The following is a 24,601-nucleotide window of genomic DNA, read 5'->3' as shown; positions in this document are numbered from 1 at the left end:
TGGACCATATTTAATGCTAGGAGCACAAAAATACTTCACACAAGACTTACCTTCAAATGTCTAACTAGCTCAAGATCTGTAAACAAGTTACTTCACTTATGTTAGGGATGATTAGGTCAACAACCCTATTAGGTGTTTCTAGTCCCCAAGGGGAGTGACATGTTGTAAGTAGACCCATCAATCCATGGGTGTATTTAATAGTGTAGTCATGTAGTGGGAAAGACTTCAAGGGAGATGCCACAACCACGAGACCAACAAATGGAGGTCCAACATCTTGAGTGTAATGATGCAAGGAAGGAGTAATCATGGAGGCATGAGTTCCCCTTTCCATGTCTTGTTTTTTCCACCTCTCTAGTGCACTTTTTACTTTAATGATTTATCATTCTTTGGTGCATAGCTTAGAAGACCAAGCTTGCTTTGTTCTTTTCCAACGCCCCTTAAATATGTTGCAGTTTCTCGCTCATCGGGATTGGGACATTCAAGAGTTCCTTTATTTTTGACGAAGCATTAAATGCTTGAGGAATTGGGTGATGGTTGATGAGCGAGGGAGAGCTCATGCCATGCTTTTGCCTGCATGCTAAATAAGTCCCAACCATCTTTTGTATTTTACAGTTTCTTTCTATTGTGGCTTTATATGCTTTTATTGTTCTTTTAGCTGCATCAATGTTCGAGGCCAAGTTTTTGGGCCTTCACTCAAGGATGAGGATATAGGGTGCCAATCACAATTGTTGAGAAATCTATAGGGCAGTAGTTGGGATGCTTTCTCTATCTATGATAACTGCTTGTGATATCTTTTTTACTTTTTCTTAGTTATTAGCTTCTTTTCTTATTATTATGTTTGTTCTTATTATCAAACAATTATCAAAACAAGAAGAACAATAGTACACAAGAACACAGGATATAGGCTGCAAGCCAGGGTCAAAACCTCTCCACTTGAGAGGAAAACCCATAAATCTCTTCTCTTCTTATAGATTCTTCAATTGATAAATTCCAAGACCTCTAGACCAAGACTAATACCCTTCCAAGACCAAGTCTGACCTCTCCGATTGATGTGCTTCCTTTGTCCGAGTCAAACCCAGTCAAATCTCTTCCAACAACACAACTTTGACCCCCAGCTTCAAAATTCTGGCCTCTATTGCAGGTCTGAAATTTTCGCCCCCTGCAATTGCTACTGCATCCACACATGTGAGCAAAATTTAGCCTTCCAAGGCCTCCCAACAACTTTGCTTGCCTTGCTTCCTTGTCTAGGGCTAGTAGGTGACCTATTAGGCCCTTCTTCCAACAACTTTGATCCTCTTCCAGCAGATAGAGAATTTCGACCTTGAAGTAGCAAACCCTAGCCTTCCTTCTTTGCATGTGTGAGAGAGAATTAGCCTAAAAACTTCTTTTCTTCGTCGTCCTCCTTCTTCGCTAGCCTTCTTGTGCTTCTCCTTTGCTTGTATGAGTGAGAAGTGAATGTGTCCCAAGGAGGTCGAGTTCCTTCCTTTATATAGGCTTCTTAAGGTGGACGTGGCTCCTCAAAATAGGCCGACTTCTTAGCTGCTAGGCCGACTTGGTCTTGAAGGGTATTTTGACACTTTTAAATACAAAAATATTTCTTTTTCAATTACAATGTGCCTGAAGGGGTCTTCAACTTATGACAATGACTCTTTTGACTTCTTGACCTAGGAAAAACCCTAGAAGCACTCAATGGGTGCTTGACCTCTAAATTAAAAGACCTTGAGCATGAAACCCATGCTCTAAAAATAACAATAGTAATTTTTCTTTCATTTTACAAAATACAAGAATCAAAAGTACATTTCATATTTATGAAGGTTGAACCTAGTTACACATTTTTCAACAACAATGAGTAATTACAATCAACCTGTTGATGGAGATGAATAATAGGGAAGGATGGAAAGTTGTAAGTATGGATTACCATGGACACACTATATCAATGTGCCCCGCCCCCCAATTAGTGCCCCTCTTAAACCATAAGGCCCCATTGGATTAGGGTCAAAGGCTAACCTCCCAGGTGAAGTGTGGGAACAAGGATACAATCAAGAGCGGTCAATCATCCAACTTGCCCCTTGATTCATAATGAAATCACATGATTGCTAAAATGGTTAGAGTACTTGTTGGTAGATGACTCACCTTCCTTCAATAAGAATGCTAGATAAGCAAGAGCATTGATCAAAGGAATGGGTGGAGAGCTTTGACATAAATCTAATTGAAGACAATCATTGTGTTATTGGCTGTCAAATGAGGAGAAGTTTTTTCTCCTAGGCGTAAATCCACTTTGGTGGGTAACATGACCCACTACCCAGATTTGCCTTGAATCTAAAGTAATGATTTTCAAATACATGTAAAAATCCACCTAGTCCACAAATATTCTTGGTCCCTTGACAAGTACCATCAAAATACCCCCAATTAGTTTTCTTGTTAGTAAAAAGCTCACCTACTTGAATAGGCAATTTGACCTTAGTGTCTACCTTCAAAATCTGGATTATAGACACAAACCGAGATGAGACCTGGAAAGTTGGAACCTGTCAACCTTAAATAATTGGTCATTATGGGCTAACCATATGTCCCCAAAGGACAAGAAATGGAATAGCCCTTTAACTTTTTGAAGTCCAATCTAAGAAACCACCCATGTAAACATGATTCGATATTAATACCAACCTGCGGATCTTCTAGTTTTAACCAACGTGAGATGTCCTTCCAAACTTTTAAAGTGTAAGGACAGGAAATTGCAAGATGGGTAATAGTTTCTTCATTATCCATGCACAAAATGCAGAATCTAAGGCCCTGAGTTTGTCTCTTCTACAACAATTCCCAAGTCAGAATTCTATTGTTCAATGCATGACATGTGCAATATTGTTTTCTTTGGAGACCTAACTTTCCAAATTTTAGAATACCACCATTTTTTTACTTGTTGAACTTCAAACCTCAAGGCAATATATCCCAACTTTGGTGTACGAAGGCCTCCTGTTTTGTTCATGGGCCAACTTAATTTATTATCTTATCTATCTTAAATTCAAAGGTATTAATCTCTCTAGTCAATAAAAGCTAGTCCACAAATATGAATTTATTGTCTCTCAAGGGTGAAGCTCTTGAAATGTTTTGCAAAGATAACTTGATGCCCTATTTAGCTTTTTGTGATATTTGAAAGTGGACAATTAACCTAAGACTAAGGTTATGACCTTCAATGCATCAAAGTGCACTCTCTCCACCTACCACTCTACTTACAAGGAGAAGAGATCAAGATCAGCATGATAGACACATATTTGGGGGTTAAACGCTTAGAGCCTTAGTTTAGCTCGAGACAGGCTTCCCCACCTCGAATTATAAAGGGATGTGGCTTCCTTGATATTCTTGAGAGTGTGTTTCTTGAGTCACTTCGAGGATATCAAGTCTAAGAATGAAAATCTTCGACACTATCATTAGATCCATGGTCCTCTATGGCTATGAGGTCTAGGGACCTAGTTTGCTTTAGGCTAACTAGTCTTGAATGGAGAGAATATAGACACTTATGCTACAATGTATCAATCATTAGAAGTGGGTGGTCCCTTAGTGTGAAAATTCTATTGTAGTTAATCTGGTAATTATTCACTTGTCTTTTAACATATTATTTGTCCTAGTAAATTAATTTACTACAAATACTAAATAAAAACACAACTGCAAATTTCACCAATTAATAAACCATAGGAACTAAGAAAATATCACACTTAAAATGATACCAATATTTTTTGACAAATTGTCCCTGGAAAAACCCCAAGATGGGGAAAACCAATTCTGCAGATGAGGGTTTATATTATTAATTCTTCAACAAATTGAGAATGTACATAAACTGCTTGCCTGCCACTAGAAAAGCTCCGACAAATTTTCTCTTCACTATAGCTGACCAAATCGAACCTTTGCAAATCAAATCGACCTCTACTGAGCAACTCACATTGCCTCTGTGAACTTGCATTGCCCACTGGCCTTTTTGGCAATTCGCTCTACCCTTGGAAAATCGATCCTGCAAGTTTATTTGCCTCCAACAATTTGCTCAACCTATTTGCACTGCCTCCAATAAATCGCTCTGGCAACAGAAACTGATCCTTCGACAAATCACACTGGCAAATAGGCAATTCACAATGGTAAATTCGACCTCCCTTTTGTGGAAGAATTCAACCTCCTTCTGTCTCTCAGACAATTGGAATCACTGAGAAGAATTTTCTTCGGTAAATCTATCCTCAATTTCTCTTGCTAAAACCCTGCTGTTGGTGTCTCCCAAGCTATCACTGCGCATCGAATTGTGTCTCCAAGAGCCCCATCAATTTCCTCTTATAATCTCTTGTTGACGAATCAACGACCACGATCTAATCACAATCAATGGCTAAGATCATCTTGACCCTATCAAGTCACTTTTCTAGAAGTCACTAGAGAGAAATCGACTTGTCTCAATTAATACTGATTAATTAACTCATTTCCCTAAGTTAGACTTAGGAAAATAACTAAAACTGGTTAATAAATCTAATTAAGATATTCTCTTTATAAAATAAACTGGGCTTGTGTAATGTCTCGAAATAGGAAAAATAGTGATATGCAAAGCAAAAACGATTCTCAACACAGAAAATTTTAACAAACAACACATGCTCATAAAAACTCTAGAAGTAGAACCAGCTGAGCCATTTTATTAATCAATGGAGCAGTAAAATAGTATGGATGAATGCACCTGGGCTTGCCTCAATGGAAAGCATGACAGAATCCAGGTGATGAGACAATGATATCAAGTACTGGAAAATGTTTGCTCCTCTAATGCTCTGTGCTGCCTAGAAAACTACACTGTTGGCTGGAAAGGAACTGCAAGAAACTCCACTTCCGCTGCTTGGAAAATGCTACAAATTCAACCCCAAGCTCCTTGACCAAAACCCACAAAAACCCAGAAATGGTTTGGCCCGATTTTGACCTCCCAAAATCGACCCCCAAAGGCACTGTGCAATCCCCAACAGTTCTACACTGTCTGCTGCAAAGATACGGCTGGAAAACCCACTTTTGTTGCTCAAAAAATTATGAAACTTTATATTCGGGATCCTTGTCAAAAACCCAGCAAAACCTAGAAATGGTTTGGCCAGATTTTGACCTTCCAAATTCGGCCTCCAATAGGCCTTACGCCCTCCAAACTGCTCAAGGAATACGGCCTACAAGGAACACCAACGAAATCCTCCTCCAAGCTTCAAAAATGCAACAATCACCTCTCCAAATATTTACCTTAACCTCCATGGTGAAGTTCAACCTCAAATATTGATACTCTACCCTCCACGTGAGCACCCAATGCTGCCTCTGCACTGGCCCAGGAAGTGCGAAAGTCACCCTGCAAGGTAGCACACTCCTCCACCTCCAAAATTCTCCCAAATGCCAACAATCCTCCGATGCCTCCTCTCCAGAAAATCTCTCACCCAAAATCCACTGCAAAACACCACAAGCAAAATCAACCTCCTCTTCACTGCGCCCTCCAGTAGTACGCACCACCCAGAGATGAATGCAATCGCTGGAAATCACAATGAGATCCTCCCCCTGAAGAAATGAAGAAAAACCTTCCTAGGGTGGCACTCGAATTCCCCTGAAGAAAGGGTGAGCTCTTCGTCTAAAGAACTCGTGCTAAACAACCAGTGACTCGGTTAAGCAGCTCGAGCAACCAAAGAGAAATCGATATACTCCAATAAGATGAATGAAATGAGGAGAGCTACCTTCCTTATATAGATTTCGTGGAGCACTTTTCCCTCCATCGTGGGCCCTCACTTAACCACTACATGCAAAACTTAACCACCTTCATGCAAACCGAACTAGGAAGTGCGTCTTTCCCTAGTGTGGGTGGCCCCCATGTGTAATTTAACCACAACAAAATAACTTCTCCTAAGTCTAATCTCCTAATAAAAATCGAATGGGCCCCATCACCTCCAAAATCGGCCCCAAAATATAGAAATTAATCCTGTTCCAAAATAATTTAGGAAGGGACATTACAGCTTGGATATAATTAATCCACTTGTGATCTTAGCCTCATTGACACCACTTGAGACTAAAACACCTGTCCGAGCTACACAAACTAACACTTAGTGCATCATCCAAAGGGACTTCAAGGCACACCCTTTGTGCCTCGTGGCCATGTTCATCCTTATCTCTTTCCTTCACAACGTCCAAAATATTGGTGCTTTGCTTTGGGTAAGGATCAATACCCTTACCTCGCTGTATACTCTTCCAAAGATCCTTACCACTAGAGTCCCCTATGAGTGGGTTAGTTGTTGATTTTCTAAAGCATCCAATTTGCTTCAGTAAGTGGCCATCTATCTTGATTGCCTCCCCCCTTCTAGGTAACTCTTTAAATGCTCTAGGCCATCTCCTATTGTCTAAACAAGTCTTGAATAGTGTTCTCAAAGGACACATCTATAAGTAGTATATTAAGGGCACTTGAGTTTAGGTAACTCTTTAAATGCTCTAGGCCATCTCCTATTGTCTAAACAAGTCTTGAATAGTGTTCTCAAAGGACACATCTATAAGTAGTATATTAAGGGCACTTGAGTTTCACCTCTTGAGGGTATTGGCCTTAAGATGTCTTTCTATTTTGAGCATATTTTGCAGTAGAGAGACAACCTTATTGTCAAACTTGAGTACATAGAAACAACACCATATGCATGCCCTCACGATCCCACTAGGTTTGGTTTTGGGTTGGCTCTCAATGGCTTTGGGTTGAGATTGATCACCATCTCCCTTGTTTGGATAGGATTTGCCAACTTTGCTGCCTACATGAGACCTAGTCAAAGGAACACATCATTTCAGATGTCCTACTTTTTATGAGATTAGGGGGAAGTTTTACTTGCTTTACTAAGATTCTAGTAGTTACTTCTGTACATTTTTTCATTATCCATATCATAGATGTTCTTTCATTATCCATATCACCTCTTTCTTCCCTATTGTCTTGTCAACTCAAGGCAATGAGGGACATGAAAAGGTCCAAGCCTCTTTAGATATTAGATTTGTGAAGCCCAAATGTCTTCCCAACCTTACTTCTACTATACTTCTTAGGATCTCTCACTCCCAACCTTAGGATATAGTTCACTGGATCAACAAACAAAGCAGCTCTAGGAGGGCCCAAAGCCATAACTAGATTCCCTCCACACATAGTGATCCTCTCTTGGTTTCGTCAAGCAACAAGTCAGCCATGTGAATGTTCTTTCGATTGGTGTTGATTGTTAGGAGTGACGGACCTTCTTGATCTAAGGCTACCTCTAGGATCCCTCCCAAGATAGCACAATGGAGCCCCCCTCAGTGCTAGGTACTCTCCAGATGGTGTTTTCAGATAGTGCTTCAGCACCTTCATGATGATTGATGAGGAGCATTCTTCTCTCCGCCCATTTTTGGCCTTGGTTTCTTGTCCACTTTCAACACACCTTGACACGTTTTGGATGTGACTTCCCTTATGTATTCATTCAGCATATCTTTCTTTTAGCTAGGTTCTTAGATCTTTTCATGTTGCTGATAGCGTAGCTATAGTAGTTGTGTAGGCACTCCCACTATATATTTGTATTGGATGTACTCTTTCAGTCTTATTGATCTAGTTTTGTGGTCATTTGTTCTATCTTTTCTCCAAACTTGTTAACAATCTGAGTTTACTTATTGTAATTTACGAGTTTGTACTTTTAAAGGACTCAAGGGAAATATATGTAGGATGCATCTTAAACTTGACTCAAAGTAACCATCAAACAGAATTGCAGTCATGATTTATGTGTATTTGATCTACTTAAACTTTCATTCATTATCATCAAGTGTCGTTTATCTAGTTGATGCTGTGAACCCATTGAAATCTGCTGCATGTATGGTTGCATTTTTTCATTTCCTTCATTTCATAATTTGGACTCTGAAGTGTCATTAATCTATTTATTGCAGAATAGCCATGGAATTCTGCCCCACATGTGGAAACTTGCTACAAATTGAGCATCCGTATATGAGTCAGAGCTTGCGTTTTTTCTGTCCAACTTGCCCGTATATATTTCCAATTGAACGCAAGGTATGAATCATTAAATCAGTCTAGCTTTCTTATCTTGGACATCCGTTGTTATGTAATCTATATTAGGACATTGAAACAAATTTTCTTTTGTGAATGTGACTTGAGCTTTTAGATTAGCAAGAAACTTCAGCTGAAACAAAAGGAGGTAGATGATGTATTTGGTGGAGAGGAGGCATGGAAAAATGTTGACCGTACAGAAGGTATGTGAGTTATAAGCTTGGCATGCTTTCTCATGTGATATGTGCTTGCTGTATCTGGATAATTGAAGACAATGTATAAGGATCAATGCTGCCTTGAAAATATTTTGGTAATGCAATGGACATATTTATGAAAATACCATGATTTCACAGTGCCCATGGTTTCTCAATTAAGTCACGAGTGAAGTAAATGCTGGAAACCAGAAGTGAGAAGGGAAGGCACCACTACCTTGACACAGAAAAGGCTAACTTACAGTCTAGGCACCCCAGACAAGTCAAACTAGGTAAAAAAGAATGAGAATAAAGAGCCAACAAGATTAGAGGAAAGAGAGAAAATGCCACTTCAAATAAATGTTATGCGCTGAAAGATAGAAGATAGCACCCTCTGCTAACAGAATTGTCAGCCAATCAAGACTCTGAATTTACAAAAAAACAACCACCAGAGTTGAGCGTATCATCCACCATTTAAATCACCTTTGAGAATTGCATTACTTCACTATGGCTGGTTCAAAATATAAAGCATCGTTATGTGTACATGACGAGTAGGAAGGATTTTGATACATAACCTATAGCCATTCTTGGTCCATGAAGAAAGTACTTGCAGTCTTTCGCCTTTACTGACTGTGATACAATCAATGGAGCATGATATTGTTACTGCTCAGTATTTAATAATGAAACTATTGAAGGATAAAACATGGCAGATATGAGCCCTCAAAATGGTGAACACTTCATCAGAGGGGGCTGAGTATTCTGACTCCACATATCTCCACTCTTCCCTGATATCTATATCTGCATATGTTTGTGTTTGTGTAGCACTAAAATGTGCTGCACCCATGACATGTGCCAAAGAGACTATTCAGCAATCTAGCTCTCACCAACTTGCTATCTATGCATGAGTTGAGAAAGTATGTTCAGCCAGTGGGACTGTCTTCTTCTAATAGTCATGGTAGTCACTTTGTAGTCAGGAAACATGGATGACATTTCTTTTGCATGATTCCATTGCCAGAAGTTTGCCAAAACAAAATTTAGCATAATAAAGCAGAAATGCCACATGCAGCCTTCATTAAACAAAGAGACTTGGCATACACCTAAGTCACTGCGTTCTTGTTCGGCGACCTTGAAGTTCACATAAAGTTTGACACTTAAAATTTTGGTGATAAAATTCGGCTTTAAGTTTGAAAATGAAGAATTCATTTTCAGCAGACCAGCTAGTAGTAAAACCAAGAACGCCATATGTGAGTAAACAGTGCATTGAATAAAAATAGTGCACTGAGCTCACGCCACTACTTTGTTATACCCAAAGGTGTAAACTATCTCCCTGCCTTTTTATTATTTGTGAGCCGTCACCATTCTTTGAATTGTTGAAGACTGTACACATCCACATCTTCACCAATTGGTCCAATATATTTTTATATACAGCTAGCGGTTTCATATATTTCCCACCTAACTTGGTTTTTCCTGTGTTTGTTTATTTGTTGGGCTTGGCTGCTTGTCAGTAATGTTGGTTGCTGCGATTTTTGTGTAATTATTGTTTTGGCGTGATCTTTGTAAAAAACAAAACATGATTGCATAACAGTGGTTAGGAAAAGAGAGCCCAATCGATCAATCTAATTGATAAATGGTGTATGATGTTTACTTTTTCTGTACAGAGGGCCAATGTTGTAGGCTGTTTGCGTTTGTGTTTTCCATGAATACAGTTGCAAATCAACTTGCTTAAGAGCATTTGCTGTCATTGTATGGCTGTGGTCGAGAGTGGAAGCTGCGAGTGCGCGGACTGCAGTGTAGATTTAGGTTTGACTTTTTTTTTTTAAATTACCAACTGCGGAGATTTACCCGAACATGAAGCTGAACTTAATCGATTTTAATGCTATTTTTTTATTTTGTTAGTATTCAAATTCATGTTCGAGTTTGGCTGGGGGTTCGTGTTCACATTCGCCTTGATGTTTAACGAACAAAAACAAATAAGTTTGGCAGGCGTTAAAGTTTGGCGAACTTCAAATTTCAAGCATTTTGTTCGCCGAACAAGGTGACCTAGGCATACACTGAGAAATTGTTCATGGAGACCATAACAGCAGCTGACTTGCTTTAAAACCATTACAAAGGAGAAATTACCTTTTCTCAAGATGTCATGGAAAGACCAATGTTTGCTAGGAATAACCCAACTGACAAGTTTCTGTGCTTTCTTTGACAATCTACTGGTCAGCATGAGCTTTACTTTTTAGATTGTGATGTTTCGATCTCTGAGAATAGATCTCTGATAATAGTTTATCCATTTCATAGAGGTAGACACTGGTGGCTTTGATGTAATAGCTTGGGACAGACCAGGACAAATTACAATAATGGGAATGTCCATGGAGTAGTTGATGAATGATATACCATATGTAGATCCAATGTTAACTTGTTTGTGGTAGAAGGTCAAACATACTGTGGTAACCAACTCTGCACTAAATCATGCCATAGGTAGGGCTTAGAAAAAAGGAACAACATACTTGAAAAAATATAATGTTGCTGTGAACATGACAAAACTGTATGCAACTCAGAGTAATAGAAAAAAATCATGCAACACCTACACGCCTGTTGGAAGCAATAAAATAACACTGCTTTCCTATGCTAGCAGACATGAAAGTGAACAAAATCTCTCTTCTATTTCAAAATAGAAATATTTACAATGTGAATTAGAGGGCCGCATCATGAGGTGCTTCTTCTATGCTTTTCCTCATGCACTAGTTTCACTTGCAGATCCCTAATTTCTTGCTTCCAAAGGGTAAAAGATGCCTTCAATTTGCTTTGTCGCTTCTCTAAATAGCTGATTCTCTGCTACATGGCAGTTCTATTTTCGGTTACAGTAAACGTTGTTCCTTGTTAAGATGTTAGACAGAAGGGGATGATTTAAGACCAACTAGGTCTAGTTAACTAGTCATGTGTGTGTCTAGTGTGTTTCTTTTTTTGTGTGCTTTGTTAATGTGATTTTGTCCTTGAGCTATCTAATGGTCATCATTCTATCTGGCGCATAGGCCATCTGACAGTCCTATTTCTTGATATTCATAATATTGGAACCTTCTTGAGTAGCAATACAATTTTTTGTTGCTCTATGGATGTTTTCCTCTTTTAGTTTTTTATGACATAAATCTTGGTGTCTTGATCTTTGATCTATGTGAATGACTTCTTTGTGATGTTCATTTTATGATTGTTCACTTGTGGATTTCCCAAAATGGCATTGGAGTGCTTGGGAGTTTGACTCCTGTTTTGTTTGAAGGTCGAGATAGCTTGCAACAAATATGAATACCTTTTGAGTGCATTCCAGAGACCTATTTGTTTTTAATATGAGCAGACTTGGCGGTTATGTTGAGTAGTTGAGCAGCTTCAGATTCTTTCTTTTGGTTTTGAAATCAGCTTTTGTTATCAACTCATGAAGATTCAATGTTGTTTCATTTCGGCAAAACTTGTGCGTCATGGAGGAATTTTGACCTTTGTTGCATTCAAAGTAGTCCTTTTAGCTAGACTTTCCTTTCACTTCATTGAAAAAGGCCTTCATTTGCCTTAGTTATATAGATTTTCTTCTAGTTTTCCATTTCCATCCATTGTCAAAGGGGTATTGACTTTGGTTTATGAAGCTTTTATTAATTTATGACAATTGTCTTGCTTTTTCTGGCAACACATTTTGTTTTTTAGCAACACTACCTTGGTTTGCATGGTTTTCTAGTGTTTTTAGGTGGGACAACTGTCCATGGTTTTCATTTGTGGGGGACCAAGTTTTGTGCCTCGGCCTGGGAGCCAGCTTGTGCTACGCTTTCCTTTGTTGAAGTTTGTAGCTTAGGCAAGTACTTCTGCACAGGCCTAATTGTCTAGGCATATGAAAGTCACCCACAGTCTCCTTAGATACTTGCTCTAGTGTGAGCATGTTGTTTTTGTAACTTAGCCTAAGTTAGACTAGGAAAAACACGAGTATTATATTGGCTTATTCAGCTAAAGTAACTTTAGTGAATATGTTTTAATCTCAGCCCTTGATCTCAAATGAGGTGTGATCTAATCTCGGCTATCAATCACTTTGGAGATTAGGGTTCGAGATTAGCTCAATGTAAGTTATAAAAGCAAGGTCAGGGAGAGGGAGAAGGCACACCATACAACAACATATGATTGGGAGAGGCATCTCAGTGAGGTGTTGGGTTCGAGGAAGGGGCAACAAGGAGATCTAGATCAACCAAGGAGGGTTTTATCAGTTGAATCAGATCCGGTGTTGTATGTAATTCCTCATTTGGGCCATTTTCCCAGGAAGGGAGCCTAAATAATGAATTTAATGAAGAACTATGATTGGGTAGAATCTGTGTCATTTTTGCAATTGAGATTGGTAAATTTGCTTTTTGTTGAATTTTTTTGGTTAATACCCTAGTTGGTGCTTTTATTTAGTAGACATAAATATGCTTGGAACTAATTGTTAGTTTGCTAGGGTAAGAAAATTATGACTACTATCTTTCATTTTCCGGAAACACCTCTTGTTTTTTTAGCAACACTACCTTGGTTTGCATAGTTTTCTGGTGTTTTTTAGGTGGGACAAGTGTTCATGGTTTTGATTTGTAGGAGACCAAGTTTGGTGCCTTGGCCTAGGAGCCATCTGTGCTACACTTTTCTTTTTATGTGGCTGGAGCCATGTTTGTTCTTCCAGCCATTAAGACTGTGTGGTTGAGATCTTGGTGGTTGTGATTGCTTGTAGGAGGCTATGCTCCCTTTTGTTCTTTGCGTTGTGGCTCACCCTAGCCTCAGCCTCCTTTCTTGATGCTACAAATCATGGCTCAAGCCATTTTTTCCTTAGCCTCCACATTGGGCACCATTTTAGATGACTTTCTTATGCATTTGGATGTGAGCTTCTCTTGTTGTGTGAGCTGGTTGCCCTCCTTTTATGGTTGGTGTCTCATTTTTCTAGCTTGCAACTCCTATTTTTGTGTGACATCTCCTTTTTCTAATGGATGGCTCCTCCTTGGCCTTGATGTTTCTTTTTTTTTTTGCAAGCTTCTGGCTTGCCACTATCACCACATTAGCATGATCCATGGTGCCTTTCACACCAACTAATCAACAATAGCTATGTCTTCCACCTTTGTGCTTTCAGCCTTGGAGACTATGTCATTGCCCCCATCAAGGTAATGGTCCCCTTCCACATGTGGGCACCCCTTTCTTCGGGAGCTCTCCTTGTGACTATGCTTCCTGCCTTTTTCACTTTGGAGACCATACCAAGACATGCAAACCCCTCATGTTGACCACCATGTGGCAATGCCTTCTAGCATATGGGAAATGCATCAAACCTCTTGCTACATGGACCCCTTGCCATGTCTCCACCTGGGATGACCTTACCTTAGTCCACTGACATGCAAATACCATATAGACACAATAGATTCACGTCACATCATTAGAGAGTGACACATTAACATCCTTGCAATGTCCCCTGCCATGTTGCATCATAGTCTTCGGGCATGTCGACATTCTTGCCACATCAACCTCAACCATATGTTTTCATGCTAGGTTTCCATGTCACCCTTTCGCATGTGTAATACTACCAACGTGCCACATTTGCTTGCCTTTTAGACTCCTATGCCATGTCACCTCCCATCACAACAATGCCATGTAACTTACTTAATTAGTGTGCTATGTTTGTTATCATTTAGAGGATAACCCTTTGTTGGCATTTCAATTTCTAAAGGTGGTTTTCAAATGGGCATAAATCCCTCATTTTGAGTTTGTTTTTTAGTGCAATGTCTTGCAATGTTCACTTTTTTGTGTTCTATGTACTTGACTATTTGGTTTTCAAAGATTTCGTTGTTTGGTGTTGGTTGTTTTTTTTTTTTTTTTTGAAATCCCCCCTCTACCCTCCTCTACTCCTTGTTGACTTAAAATCTAGTTGGTGTTGTGAAAGGCCTCACAAGAAAAAAGCTAGACTAACACAACAATGAGGTGGATGCCACTACCACCTGAGCACTCTGTTAGACCAAAGATCACACTGGGGGGGGGGGTGAATCAATATAGTAGCTAATTCATCATTTCAAAACATTTAATCAATAATTGACTATGTAGCAGTGCATTAGAAAATAATGTGCATCATAACAATAAATGAAATTTTGCATCAAGAAATCATTATCATAACAACACATGAGAACACCAACTTTTACGTGGAAACCCTTGCGGGAGAAAACCATAAATTCTTTTTGTCTTCTTCAATTTGATTACATAGATTTGCAAGCACCGACCTACTGGAGGCACCAACCCCCAAAAGCAAATTTGGAGGCACCAACCCCCAAAATGTGCAAGCGCCCATTTGCAATAAGCTACAACCTGATTGAGGCACTAACTTCGAAAATGTGCAAGCTTCGACTTGCTGTATGTTTCAACCTGATTGAGGCACCAACCTCGGTGGAAACACCCACCTCCTTCTTCAACCTGGTGTGGACCACTTTTCACAATATTTCAGACTGGATCCACATGCACCACAAACAATACAGGTCTTCAAAAACTGATCATGTTGCTGTTGTCACAATGCTGTCATAACTTGTTGATAACCCATTTAACATAACAACTTGTTCATTAATTTGGTATGATGGCACCTTTTCTAGATCCCGATTTGGATAGGAATGTACAATCTGCTCATAAACCCTAAAACTTGCTTATAAACCATTGGAACATCAAAACATGTAAAATATAGCTTCCGTGCATCCCAAAATATATCTTCATGGCTTTTCATACCTCTCAGGAAGATCACAATAAAATTATGATCATTTTCCCCTTTTTTAGAATTCAATTGGGCTTTAAAATAATTCCAAAAAACCATACAAAACCATATAAATATTAAATGTTTGACAGATTGACAATTTTTGTGTGCATTATACAAAATGGCCATTTAAAGGTCCGATAGAATGTCTTTTAAGGGTTCGACAGAATGTACAAATTAGCAGGCCAATAACCATGTAAAGCAAAAAATATGGTGTATATATCAGACCAAGATTCGTTGACCTACCGCATACAAACCACACGACATGCCCACTTTGCTACTCGTGTTACTCATTTAGATCAACACATCAACTGTTCCATATTTGCATGTGGGATGGATCAACTAAGAAAAGGGGTTACTGGAACCAACCTGCCAACAGTGTGTATCGAAATTGCAGACTTGTGAGAATTCCACAAACGAGGAGTCACGAAGCATTGAGAAACATGTTTGACAACTGAAACCTTTCTCAGGGGTGGAAACCGAGATCATTCACCAACAAGAACAACAAACTAACCATGCCAATCATAGAACCAAATGTTTTATGTCATGAGTGTTGGGTGTGTTTCAATTGGAATCCACGGTCGTGTATGTATATTAGTTCACGTGGACTTGAGACACTTGCGAGTTGCCCTGGGGCCAACATTCATGCCAACAAGCTTGGAGATTTAAACCATATGACTGTCCTTCATATGACCTTGTCCATTTTCTCATACTCTATGGCCCTTTGGGTCTGTTACCCACCACCTGTGGGTAGCGTATATGGGAGAATTTTTTTCTCCTGTATGGTCCTCAGCCGACATCCAACAACCCCTTGCAATCCCCAAATAGCTCGATGTGCCATTTTCTTCGCCACCTGAGCTAGCCATGTGGTCCCTCTTCCATCTGTTATGAATGTATGTTTGAAGGTGGGCCTCCCAACCCCAAGGTTATGTCTTTTCATTGGTATAGTTGAGTAGTTTTCCTTACTTGTCATGGGCACTTTTGGGCATGAATTGTTGGGGGAATTCGGTAGAAAGAGTGGGTTAGGTTTGTATTTTTGTCTCCATTTCCTGATTTTGTGGTTACCCTTATATCCTATTCCTGTGGGATCGCCTTTACTAGCCATTAGCTTTAGGGTTGGCACTACATGGGAAATCCTGATTTTGGTTGCATGGTCTTGGTTCTCGATACCACCTACATTACTCCCTCTCCACTTATTTGAGCCCCATTCATCTCTTTTCCCATCTGGGTCCACATGTGTCCATTGGGTCCACATAGGGTTAGCCTCCCCCTCCCCTTGTCCACACCTTAGGTCGGGCTTGGAACGATGCCCTGGAGGTTGATGTAGCTAAAAAGAAAGTAAAAAGAATAATTTGGACATTTCAATAAGAAATGTACCACAAAATGCAAAAGATGGCTATTACATAGAAATTCAGCACGTGGGCAAAAGCCAAACATGAGCTCTACCTCTTATTCATGGCCATCACCCTGGTTCCTATGGGTCCTAGATGAGCCCCATCCATCAGTAAGGAACCCATGATTGTTCCAATCCCTGGTGGGCGATGAACTGCCCCACCTGAAGGGGGTATTTACTGCTATATATTACACGTCATGCTCTCCATCCCCTGGAGCCTCGAGCAGTTATGAAAAAAAATCAATAAAAGACAAAAGGCATATGAAGAAGGTTGGAAAAACAAAGGCTGGGGCAACTCATGTACCATGATTTGCTCCCTCTTACACTCATATACCCAAGTGTGGGCTTCCCTTATTATAGCTACTCATGCACCTTGACATGTGGTCTGGATGATTCCATTGATCCCCCACTCCATTCCATTATTATATCACTTGCCACCTATCTCTTAAAGGATGTACTATGGACATCCCGCCCCCTTTAGAGGTTGATACCAGTGTTGATAATATCGCCGAGATGTCGGCGATATTCAGAAATATCGCGATATTTTCGGCGAGCCGATATATCGTTGACAAAATATCGCGATGTTTTCGGCTTTTGAAAATATCGCGCGATTTCCGAAATATCGCTGATATTTCGGAAAATATCGTGCGACAATCGAAAATATCTCCGGTGACTGTAAAAAATTTCTGCACTGCCTATAAAAATCCGATTTTGGTTTTTTTTCATATCATTTTCGTTTCTGATTGCTAGAGAAGGAAGGGGAGAGCTATGTGGTTGCTGCCAAGGAGGGTTTGAGCGTTCTAGGCCCTAGTATTGATATGCTATTCATGGTAATGTTAAATTCTTAAAGTAAAAGTGACATTCTCCTTAATCTTCATTTTCATCCTTTTACTTAAATTTTTAACATTACCATGAAATGACTCAGGATGTTTGAGAGTGGTTCCAACCTCATTGGATTTCATATGGAGAAAGTAGAATTTTAGATTTCATTCAAAATGCAGCAGACTTATCAGTTTTTTAGGATTTCAGGATTGGGAGATTGTAATGTTTCCAGGTGACACCACCTGCCCGGGCTACCCCTGCCACCAGTAGAGGACGTGGTCTACCTCCTATAGCTCCTACTTCTAGTTCTTCAGCTTCTAGAGCATAGCAAACTCCACTGCCAACTCCACTAGCACCAGCATCTACATCTAGAGGGAAAGGGAAAGCTGTGGCATTTTCTCGCAAGAGGGGCAGAGGAAATCAATAGGATTAGACTTTAGTTATTTTCTTATGTGCTTGTAAGTTGTACATGAACAATGAACATTGAATATTCAAGAATCAAGACCAAGCATATCACATTCTAATTTCTAAATAGTAAATTTTGATTCTATTTATTTTTTTAAAGTGAATTATGAACTTTGAGAAGTAATTATATTTTAATTTGATTAGATAAGCTGCAACTTGCAATTTAATATGGATAAAAAACTATATTTTGGTATATATATATATATATATATATATATATATAAAACGTGTCCCCCGTGTCTTGTTTCCAGGTCGTTGTGTTTCGTATTGAATACTCGTATTTACGTGTCCTCCGTGTCTCGTGTCCTCGTGTCATGTGACTTAGCTTAGACAATATTGATGTATTGTCTACGTGGAGGGTGGAGTCTAAGGAGCCCCTCTTGGAGGAGTCACCTTCATGGTTAGAGCCAGTGGCAGATGATCCATTAGAGCAGGGGCAGCAAGAGGAGGACTCGGAGTCAGAGGAGCAACAGCACTCAGAGGAGGAGCAGGAGGAGGAGGAGGAGGACACTGCGGGAGCATCAGCATCAACACCATCTGCTATAGATATAGGAGAGCATAGCCCCATACCTAGCACTCATTATTTGACATTAGGTGCAGAGGCAGGGTCAGGGCCTCCTACTACTAGGGGCAGGCCTGGCAAACAGCCCATCATGTTTTCCCGTAAAAGGGGGAGAGGGCAGTGATTTCAGATAGATAGCTGCTAGTTTTATTTGTTGTGCTACATATAACTCATGATGATGAGATACTTTTATATATGTGATGTTATTTTGTATTGGTTCTCCACATTTGAGTCCTTGAATGGACAATTATCAGGGATCAGCAGGATTTGGTATCGCCTTTGATGTATCATTTCTATTTGACATCATATATATCAGTGTTTTCTTCATATTTATGTGCCAATGTGTTTATTTCATGTTGTTATTGCTTTATATGTTTAAAAATCTGAAAAAAATGAATATATTATGCATTTTTTATGCTTGCCGATATTTTGCCGATATTTTCTCCGATATTGCCGATAAGATATTTTCTGGACCCTCGCCGATATTTTCCCGATACCGATATTATCAACACTGGTTGATACCATCTAATAGGGTCCTTGGTTAACCTCTTATTGAGACACTTGTACATGCCAAAGCCCACTATAGAAGGGCATGCCACCATGAAGTGCCCCATTGATCCCATGATTTGTAAGCATTATTACTTGATTATTCTAATGATTTGTTGTATTGGAGGGTAAGGGGACGCATTAGATCTTATTCAAGATTGCAGGTGGGTCTTCATTTAGGGCTTAGTCTCCCTACACGGGGTCCTAGCCCTCCACAGGGCCACATTGACACTTTTAGGGTGAGTGTTGAGAGCCATGAGCCTCCACCGTAGCAGATATTACTTCATATATTCCCAACATTGTTCATTGATTGCTCGTGTTCCACCTTTTGGATGAGGATGATGCACTTGGTCCACCATGCCCAACTGGCTCCACAATTGCACCATACACTTGGCAAATGTTCCAGGATATCTCTTGATGCAGAGGGAGGGCTTATGTCATTACTCCAAACCTTACAAATGGTCTACAGGCATATTTGATCCATTTGGAGACCCATGAGGATGTCCTTGTGGCCCCACACCCACTTGGGAGCACCAAAGGTTCTTGATTGGATAACAAGGGGTCAACCCATTGTCCACTATGTTTGGAGTCCATTCCTTAATTATGACACCCCTTGGACTTCATTAGACCTCCTCATAGGCCCAATGATTCATTTTGTTGATCGTTTGACCCTCTTGAGAGGCATATCTTTACATTATTGAGCTATTTGGTGGGCTTGTCACCAAAAGTTTTGTTGTTGTGCGCATTATTTTATTTTAGGGGCTAAATTAGGCCTAATTAGCTAAATCAAATTCATTAGGAAGTGTATAAATACAAGTGTGATGAATCATTTTGATCATCATCACTTGGATTGGATCATTCTCTCTTGTGAGATTTTCGCTATTCTTTTGGGGGACAAAATTGGATGAATGGATGAATTTTGATGTTTGGATCTCTTCATTTTTGTCTTGGAGCTTCACTATTGGCATATAATGATGATTGGATGTACTTTTTCTTACATGTAAGTACTCTTTCAATGCTATTTTGTCATTTTCTTGATCATTTTCAATGCATTGATTGCCAATGTTTGGATCTGCCCTCAACATGCACGATCTTTAACAAATTTGGTGTTTTTGGTCTCCATTATAGCTGCTAACATCAAACGATCATAACTTCTCTTCCGGGAGGAGTTTTTCGAAGTGTAATATATTGTGGGAATGGCCTTGGAGAGGGCTATCTAACCATACCATTCATAGATTCATTTGGGCATCATGAATTTGAGAAAAACTCAATAAACTTCAGGTCATTTTGGCTTTATGTGATGAAGGTATGCAAGGGATTGAACGAACATATTGCTTCCTTGGATTCATGAATGACACTGTTGCTTCCTTAGACATCCCCTTTGACATCAATGACATTGGTTGTCATCAATGACAACACTATTTCCAACACGCTACACCTCCTGCTCTTTAGTGGAATTTCACCACATGGGAGGCTTCCTAGTATAGGTCACCTAAAGGGTATTATAAGTTAATAGGATCAAGGTGACACTTTTAGAGGCTAGGCCAAGGTACTCCAGACTAGGAACAAGGCTCAACTCTTTGCAATAATGAGTAGCGTACCAATGAAAAATCCTATGAGATAAGGCTTGTAGCCTAGGGTTTCAAGGTGTAGCTTGACAATGGTACATCTAGGCATACAAGTGAAGGACAAAAAGTTTATAAGCAAGATATAATCAACTAGTGGAGAAGAAAACCTTCAAATGACCCTAAGTTGAAACTCTTATGCAAAATTAGGGTTTTATAAGCCCTATAATTGTGATGATGTTGGTGGTAGAGAGACAATTTAAATCATGCAAATTGCTATATTTTGATATTATAAGGCCAAGCAAGGTGAAAGGATCCCAAATCAACTCAATGCTCAAGCCCTAGTTGAATTTGGTTTGAAACCCTAACACTAACGACTTTCCTTGAAGGGATTCTAGGAGTAGAGGAAAAAAGGTATAATTTTAGAGCTTTTGATCACCGAGATGGTTGCAAGTGCCTTCTATCTACTTCGGTGATGGAGACTTAGGGACTTTGACGTTGGAAATATGATACCCTTGAGGGAGTAAGGGGCAAAACCGTAGGTTTTCACTTGCCAATCCTAGCTATCACTTTATGAGAGAAGAAACTCACTAGAATAATGCTCTCTAGGAGGTTTTATAGGGAGTTCAAGGATACAAGATTAAAGCATGCAAATATTACCAAACATTTCATATAAACATAGGCATTTAGACAAGAAACATAGAAACCCTAGCAATATTCCATTACATGCAATAACGATAAATGATATTCAATGAAAAGTACCCACAATGTGTCCAAGAACATGTCTTCTTACAATCCCAAAATGACATCTCCACAACAAACATTAATCTCCAATAGTCAAAATCTACATAAGATCACATCCCCACAAAGTAGTGAAGTACAAAAGCTACATTGAGTTATCTAAGAGAGGCCAAATTTCAAACAAGTGATGATGACAATGAAAGAGCTGATCCTTTGTTTATATGAGGTCTACCTCTACTAATTTATCATTAAAAGCCCCTAAACATGTTTGATTTTTGAGTGGACAAAAAGTAAAATTGGGTTACAAGCCAACCCATTAGCTTAACAACAAGATATGCCAAAATTAGCTCGGATATGTGAGCCGTAAGCCTAAAAGAGTGATGACATCATGCCCTTTTAGGGTTGCAAGTGCTCCATCAAGACAAAGGCAAGGCTAAAAGTGTACCCAAGCATTATGATCATCCACCGTTTGAGGGAACTCTTCAAATCAAGCCTCAAAGTAGCTCCAAAGGTCCAAAATCCAGTTGTGGGTGCCACATGTTATCTCCATGGGTGCCAAATAGGAAACATGGTGTCTTCTCTCTCTAGCATTGGGGCTCCATTAGGTGCAATAAGCCCTACTCAATCATCCTAAGGATGATCATCTTCATCTGGGCCTTGGATCATGGCATGCCCTGTTGAATTTCCACAACCTTAGGTCTAGGTTAGAGTCTTAAAATCATTGACGCTACCAAACCAAGAATATTAACCATAAACTACTTTGCACATTGGAAATATAAAGCAGTAAATCACATATGCACAAATATACACGGTTTTTAACAAAATTTTACAATATGTACAATCACCAATTTTCGTTATATTAAACCAAATCTGAATAATACAATAGTCTATGGTATACAAGATACAATGACAAACTTTGTTGCAGCTTCGATGTCGTATCTTGTCCTGTCGGTCCTTTGCTCCCGTACTAATCACTAGCTGCTCCTCAGTCCTTCAAAGGACAACACATCAAGACTCACAGAGGGCTGCCACCTAACAATGCTGCATGTCACTTCTGTTGCAAGTACACGAGCTCATCAAACTGCTCTCTGGGTAGGCCTGATTCCCAATCTCCAATCTGCCAATCTAGCAGTCACTTTCATCCATCAAAGTGTTGCTCTTTAGGTTGGAAACTTCACCCAATCATGCACCAAACAACATCCTTCTTGTATGCTGCTCTAGGGCTACTTTGGGTAGCCAACACATTGCCCTCCAATCAGATCAATTGTACCCAAACATGTCACTGTCAATTCTGCTCCTAGGAAGACTCTTCACCTCCTCGGAAGATCCTCCACATGGCACCAACAGGCTGCAATGTCACAATCCAATTCTAGTCAACACTTTGACCCAACAATCTTCCACAAAAACACTGTTGTCACCACTGTTTGAACTGCTGCTCCCGCAATTCTGGTTAGGGCATGTACAACAGTGCTTAACCCACCAAACAATCAGCAAACAAGCCCTTTAAGGGTTGTGGTTCACCTTGGGGAGGCTCCTCCACACCCACGCTGCCTCCTTAAGGGACTATCCACCCCTTGACACCCTTAACGCAACCTCCAGCTGTGTGCTATGGCCTGTGGCCTAGCACAACAACTTGCTATAGCTTTTGACCCCCTCCAAAATGTGCCCAAACAATCACTAAAAGAACAACATATTGCTACTCCTCTACTCGGCCCAACAACAAGCTTACTCAACCCTTGAGACAACAATGTTCAGCCCAAAGACAGACCCCTGTACCTTAGCTTACTCGGTCTCCAGTACAGACCTCAGACCCTTCTCCTCACGCTATTCAGAACTCCTCCTTTTCCGCGTCTAGACGAGAGCTCTCTCTCTCCACCGAGTTCTTGTCTTGGAGGATATGTTGCACACTTGGATGATTCAAATGAATCCAATTCACCCTCTATTTATAGCCTAAAGAGGGGCTCGAACGAATTAGTGAAGAGACCCTTCTATTGGAATAATTTACATCAAGCTTACATGACTTGAAAACCAATAATTAATTTGTCAACTTCAAAAATTTATTTCTCCACTTCTACAACTCGGAATTCGACGATTCTTGAAGCGTTGGATTCTCCTTTCTGCCCTCTATCGTCTCATGGCATCACATGTAGAAATGTGCCTCTGAAATTGCCCCAAACACGATTGGGTGCAAAACCCCATACTTGGGTTCCAAGCCCACAAGTGACCCTTGTGGCATTTTCCCCTCAAAACCCTGAACCCTAGGGCTTGGAGTACCTCCCAAGCTACACAAATGAACACTCCCGTTTAGCGAGGGAGGTACTTCCAAGATTAGGAAGTCTCTCGTCATCATCATCACTGCTCGCAACACTTGCCCAACTCCTGGCGCTCATAATCGTAGCAATCCCTGTACAATGAACTACGCCCTTCTTGGAAGTGTCGTTGTCACTACTGGAAGCACTCTGCTTCTTCTTCTTATCTTGTAACGTCTTCCACTATCTCCATGATTCCTTCTTGGTAGTTGTAGGAGCACCCTTGCTCCCCACTGACCATGCGCTCTTCTTGGATTGTAGAGTCTCCCTCTAAATCTGCAAGCTCCCTCTCGAACTAGACTCCTTCTGAGTCTCTGGAACCTAGACCTTCTCGGGCAGGTGTACCTTCTTCTTAGGAACTTGTACCTACTCCTTTGAAGCTTGCATCTGCACCTGCACCTGCGCCTGCTTCTCTGGAACCTGTACTGGTTGCACCTGCTTCTTTCCATGATCCATAGGCTTGCCCGTCAACCTGTAGAGACCATGCTCTCTAACTCCGAGTAGAATCCCATCAGACTTAGAGCCTCTGGGCCTGAGTCTTGCCTTCCCATCTTGGAACAAGACCTTAAACCCTTTCCTCTCGATCATCGAGATGGAAATCACGCTATATCTGAGTCCTGGAACAAACAATACATCTTAGACCCGCATCACACATCTTGTCTCCATCTTGAATGGGACAACTCTCGATCCTTGGATCTCCAACTAACTCTTGGCGCCCAACACCATGTGCAACTTTGAGTCCCATTCAACGAGAGTCTCAAAAACCCCTTGTGACCCTGTCACATGCTTCGTCGCATGACTGTCCATGTACCATCCATCCTCATTGATAGTACCCTACGAGAAATGAGAAATCATAGCAAAGTCCTCCTCTTCCAATCTCCTCGAGAGATCATCTATCTCAGCTGAAGTGGCAACACTGACAACCTGCTTTCCTTTCCTCTTCTCGTCATCTCCCTTCTTCTTCATTGGACGTCTCAACGAATAGTGACCCATCTCGCCATAGTTGAAACACTTGACTTTACTCAAGTCCTTCTTTTGCTTACCCTTCATTCACGATGCAAGTGCCATGTCATCATCTGAAGCCTTCTTCTTTGGATGAAGATCCTCGTCTCGCAACTCTTCCTAAATGAAGTCATCCCACAGCCTATCCTAGTTTGACAGTTTCTCCCTGGTAACGATCCTTTTGATGAAGGGCTTCCAATTCTTGGTGAACCCTTT

The 24,601-nt window shown here is 40.3% G+C and overlaps 1 protein-coding gene across 2 annotated transcripts in view; it reads left to right on the top strand.

Annotated features, from left to right (window-relative positions):
* LOC149219936 (uncharacterized) overlaps positions 1-24,601 on the top strand; it is a 117,067-nt gene that overhangs the window by 27,683 nt on the left and 64,783 nt on the right. The window contains exons 2-3 of one of the 2 annotated variants that reach the window (XM_089384562.1): positions 7,909-8,029; positions 8,142-8,229. In XM_089384562.1, coding sequence (XP_089240688.1) covers positions 7,916-8,029; positions 8,142-8,229 — 202 coding nt within the window. In that variant the 5' untranslated portion in view covers positions 7,909-7,915. The remainder of the gene's footprint in view (positions 1-7,908; positions 8,030-8,141; positions 8,230-24,601) is intronic. The other variant, XM_089384563.1, reaches the window with a different exon arrangement.

Source organism: Pinus tabuliformis, chromosome Q (assembly GCF_031772625.1).
Source record: "Pinus tabuliformis cultivar Carrire ecotype Pingquan chromosome Q, CPIR1, whole genome shotgun sequence".
In the NCBI taxonomy this organism is placed as follows: domain Eukaryota; kingdom Viridiplantae; phylum Streptophyta; class Pinopsida; order Pinales; family Pinaceae; genus Pinus; species Pinus tabuliformis.
Note: the sequence above shows the minus strand (reverse complement) of the source record. Positions and strands in the feature narration are given on the sequence as shown.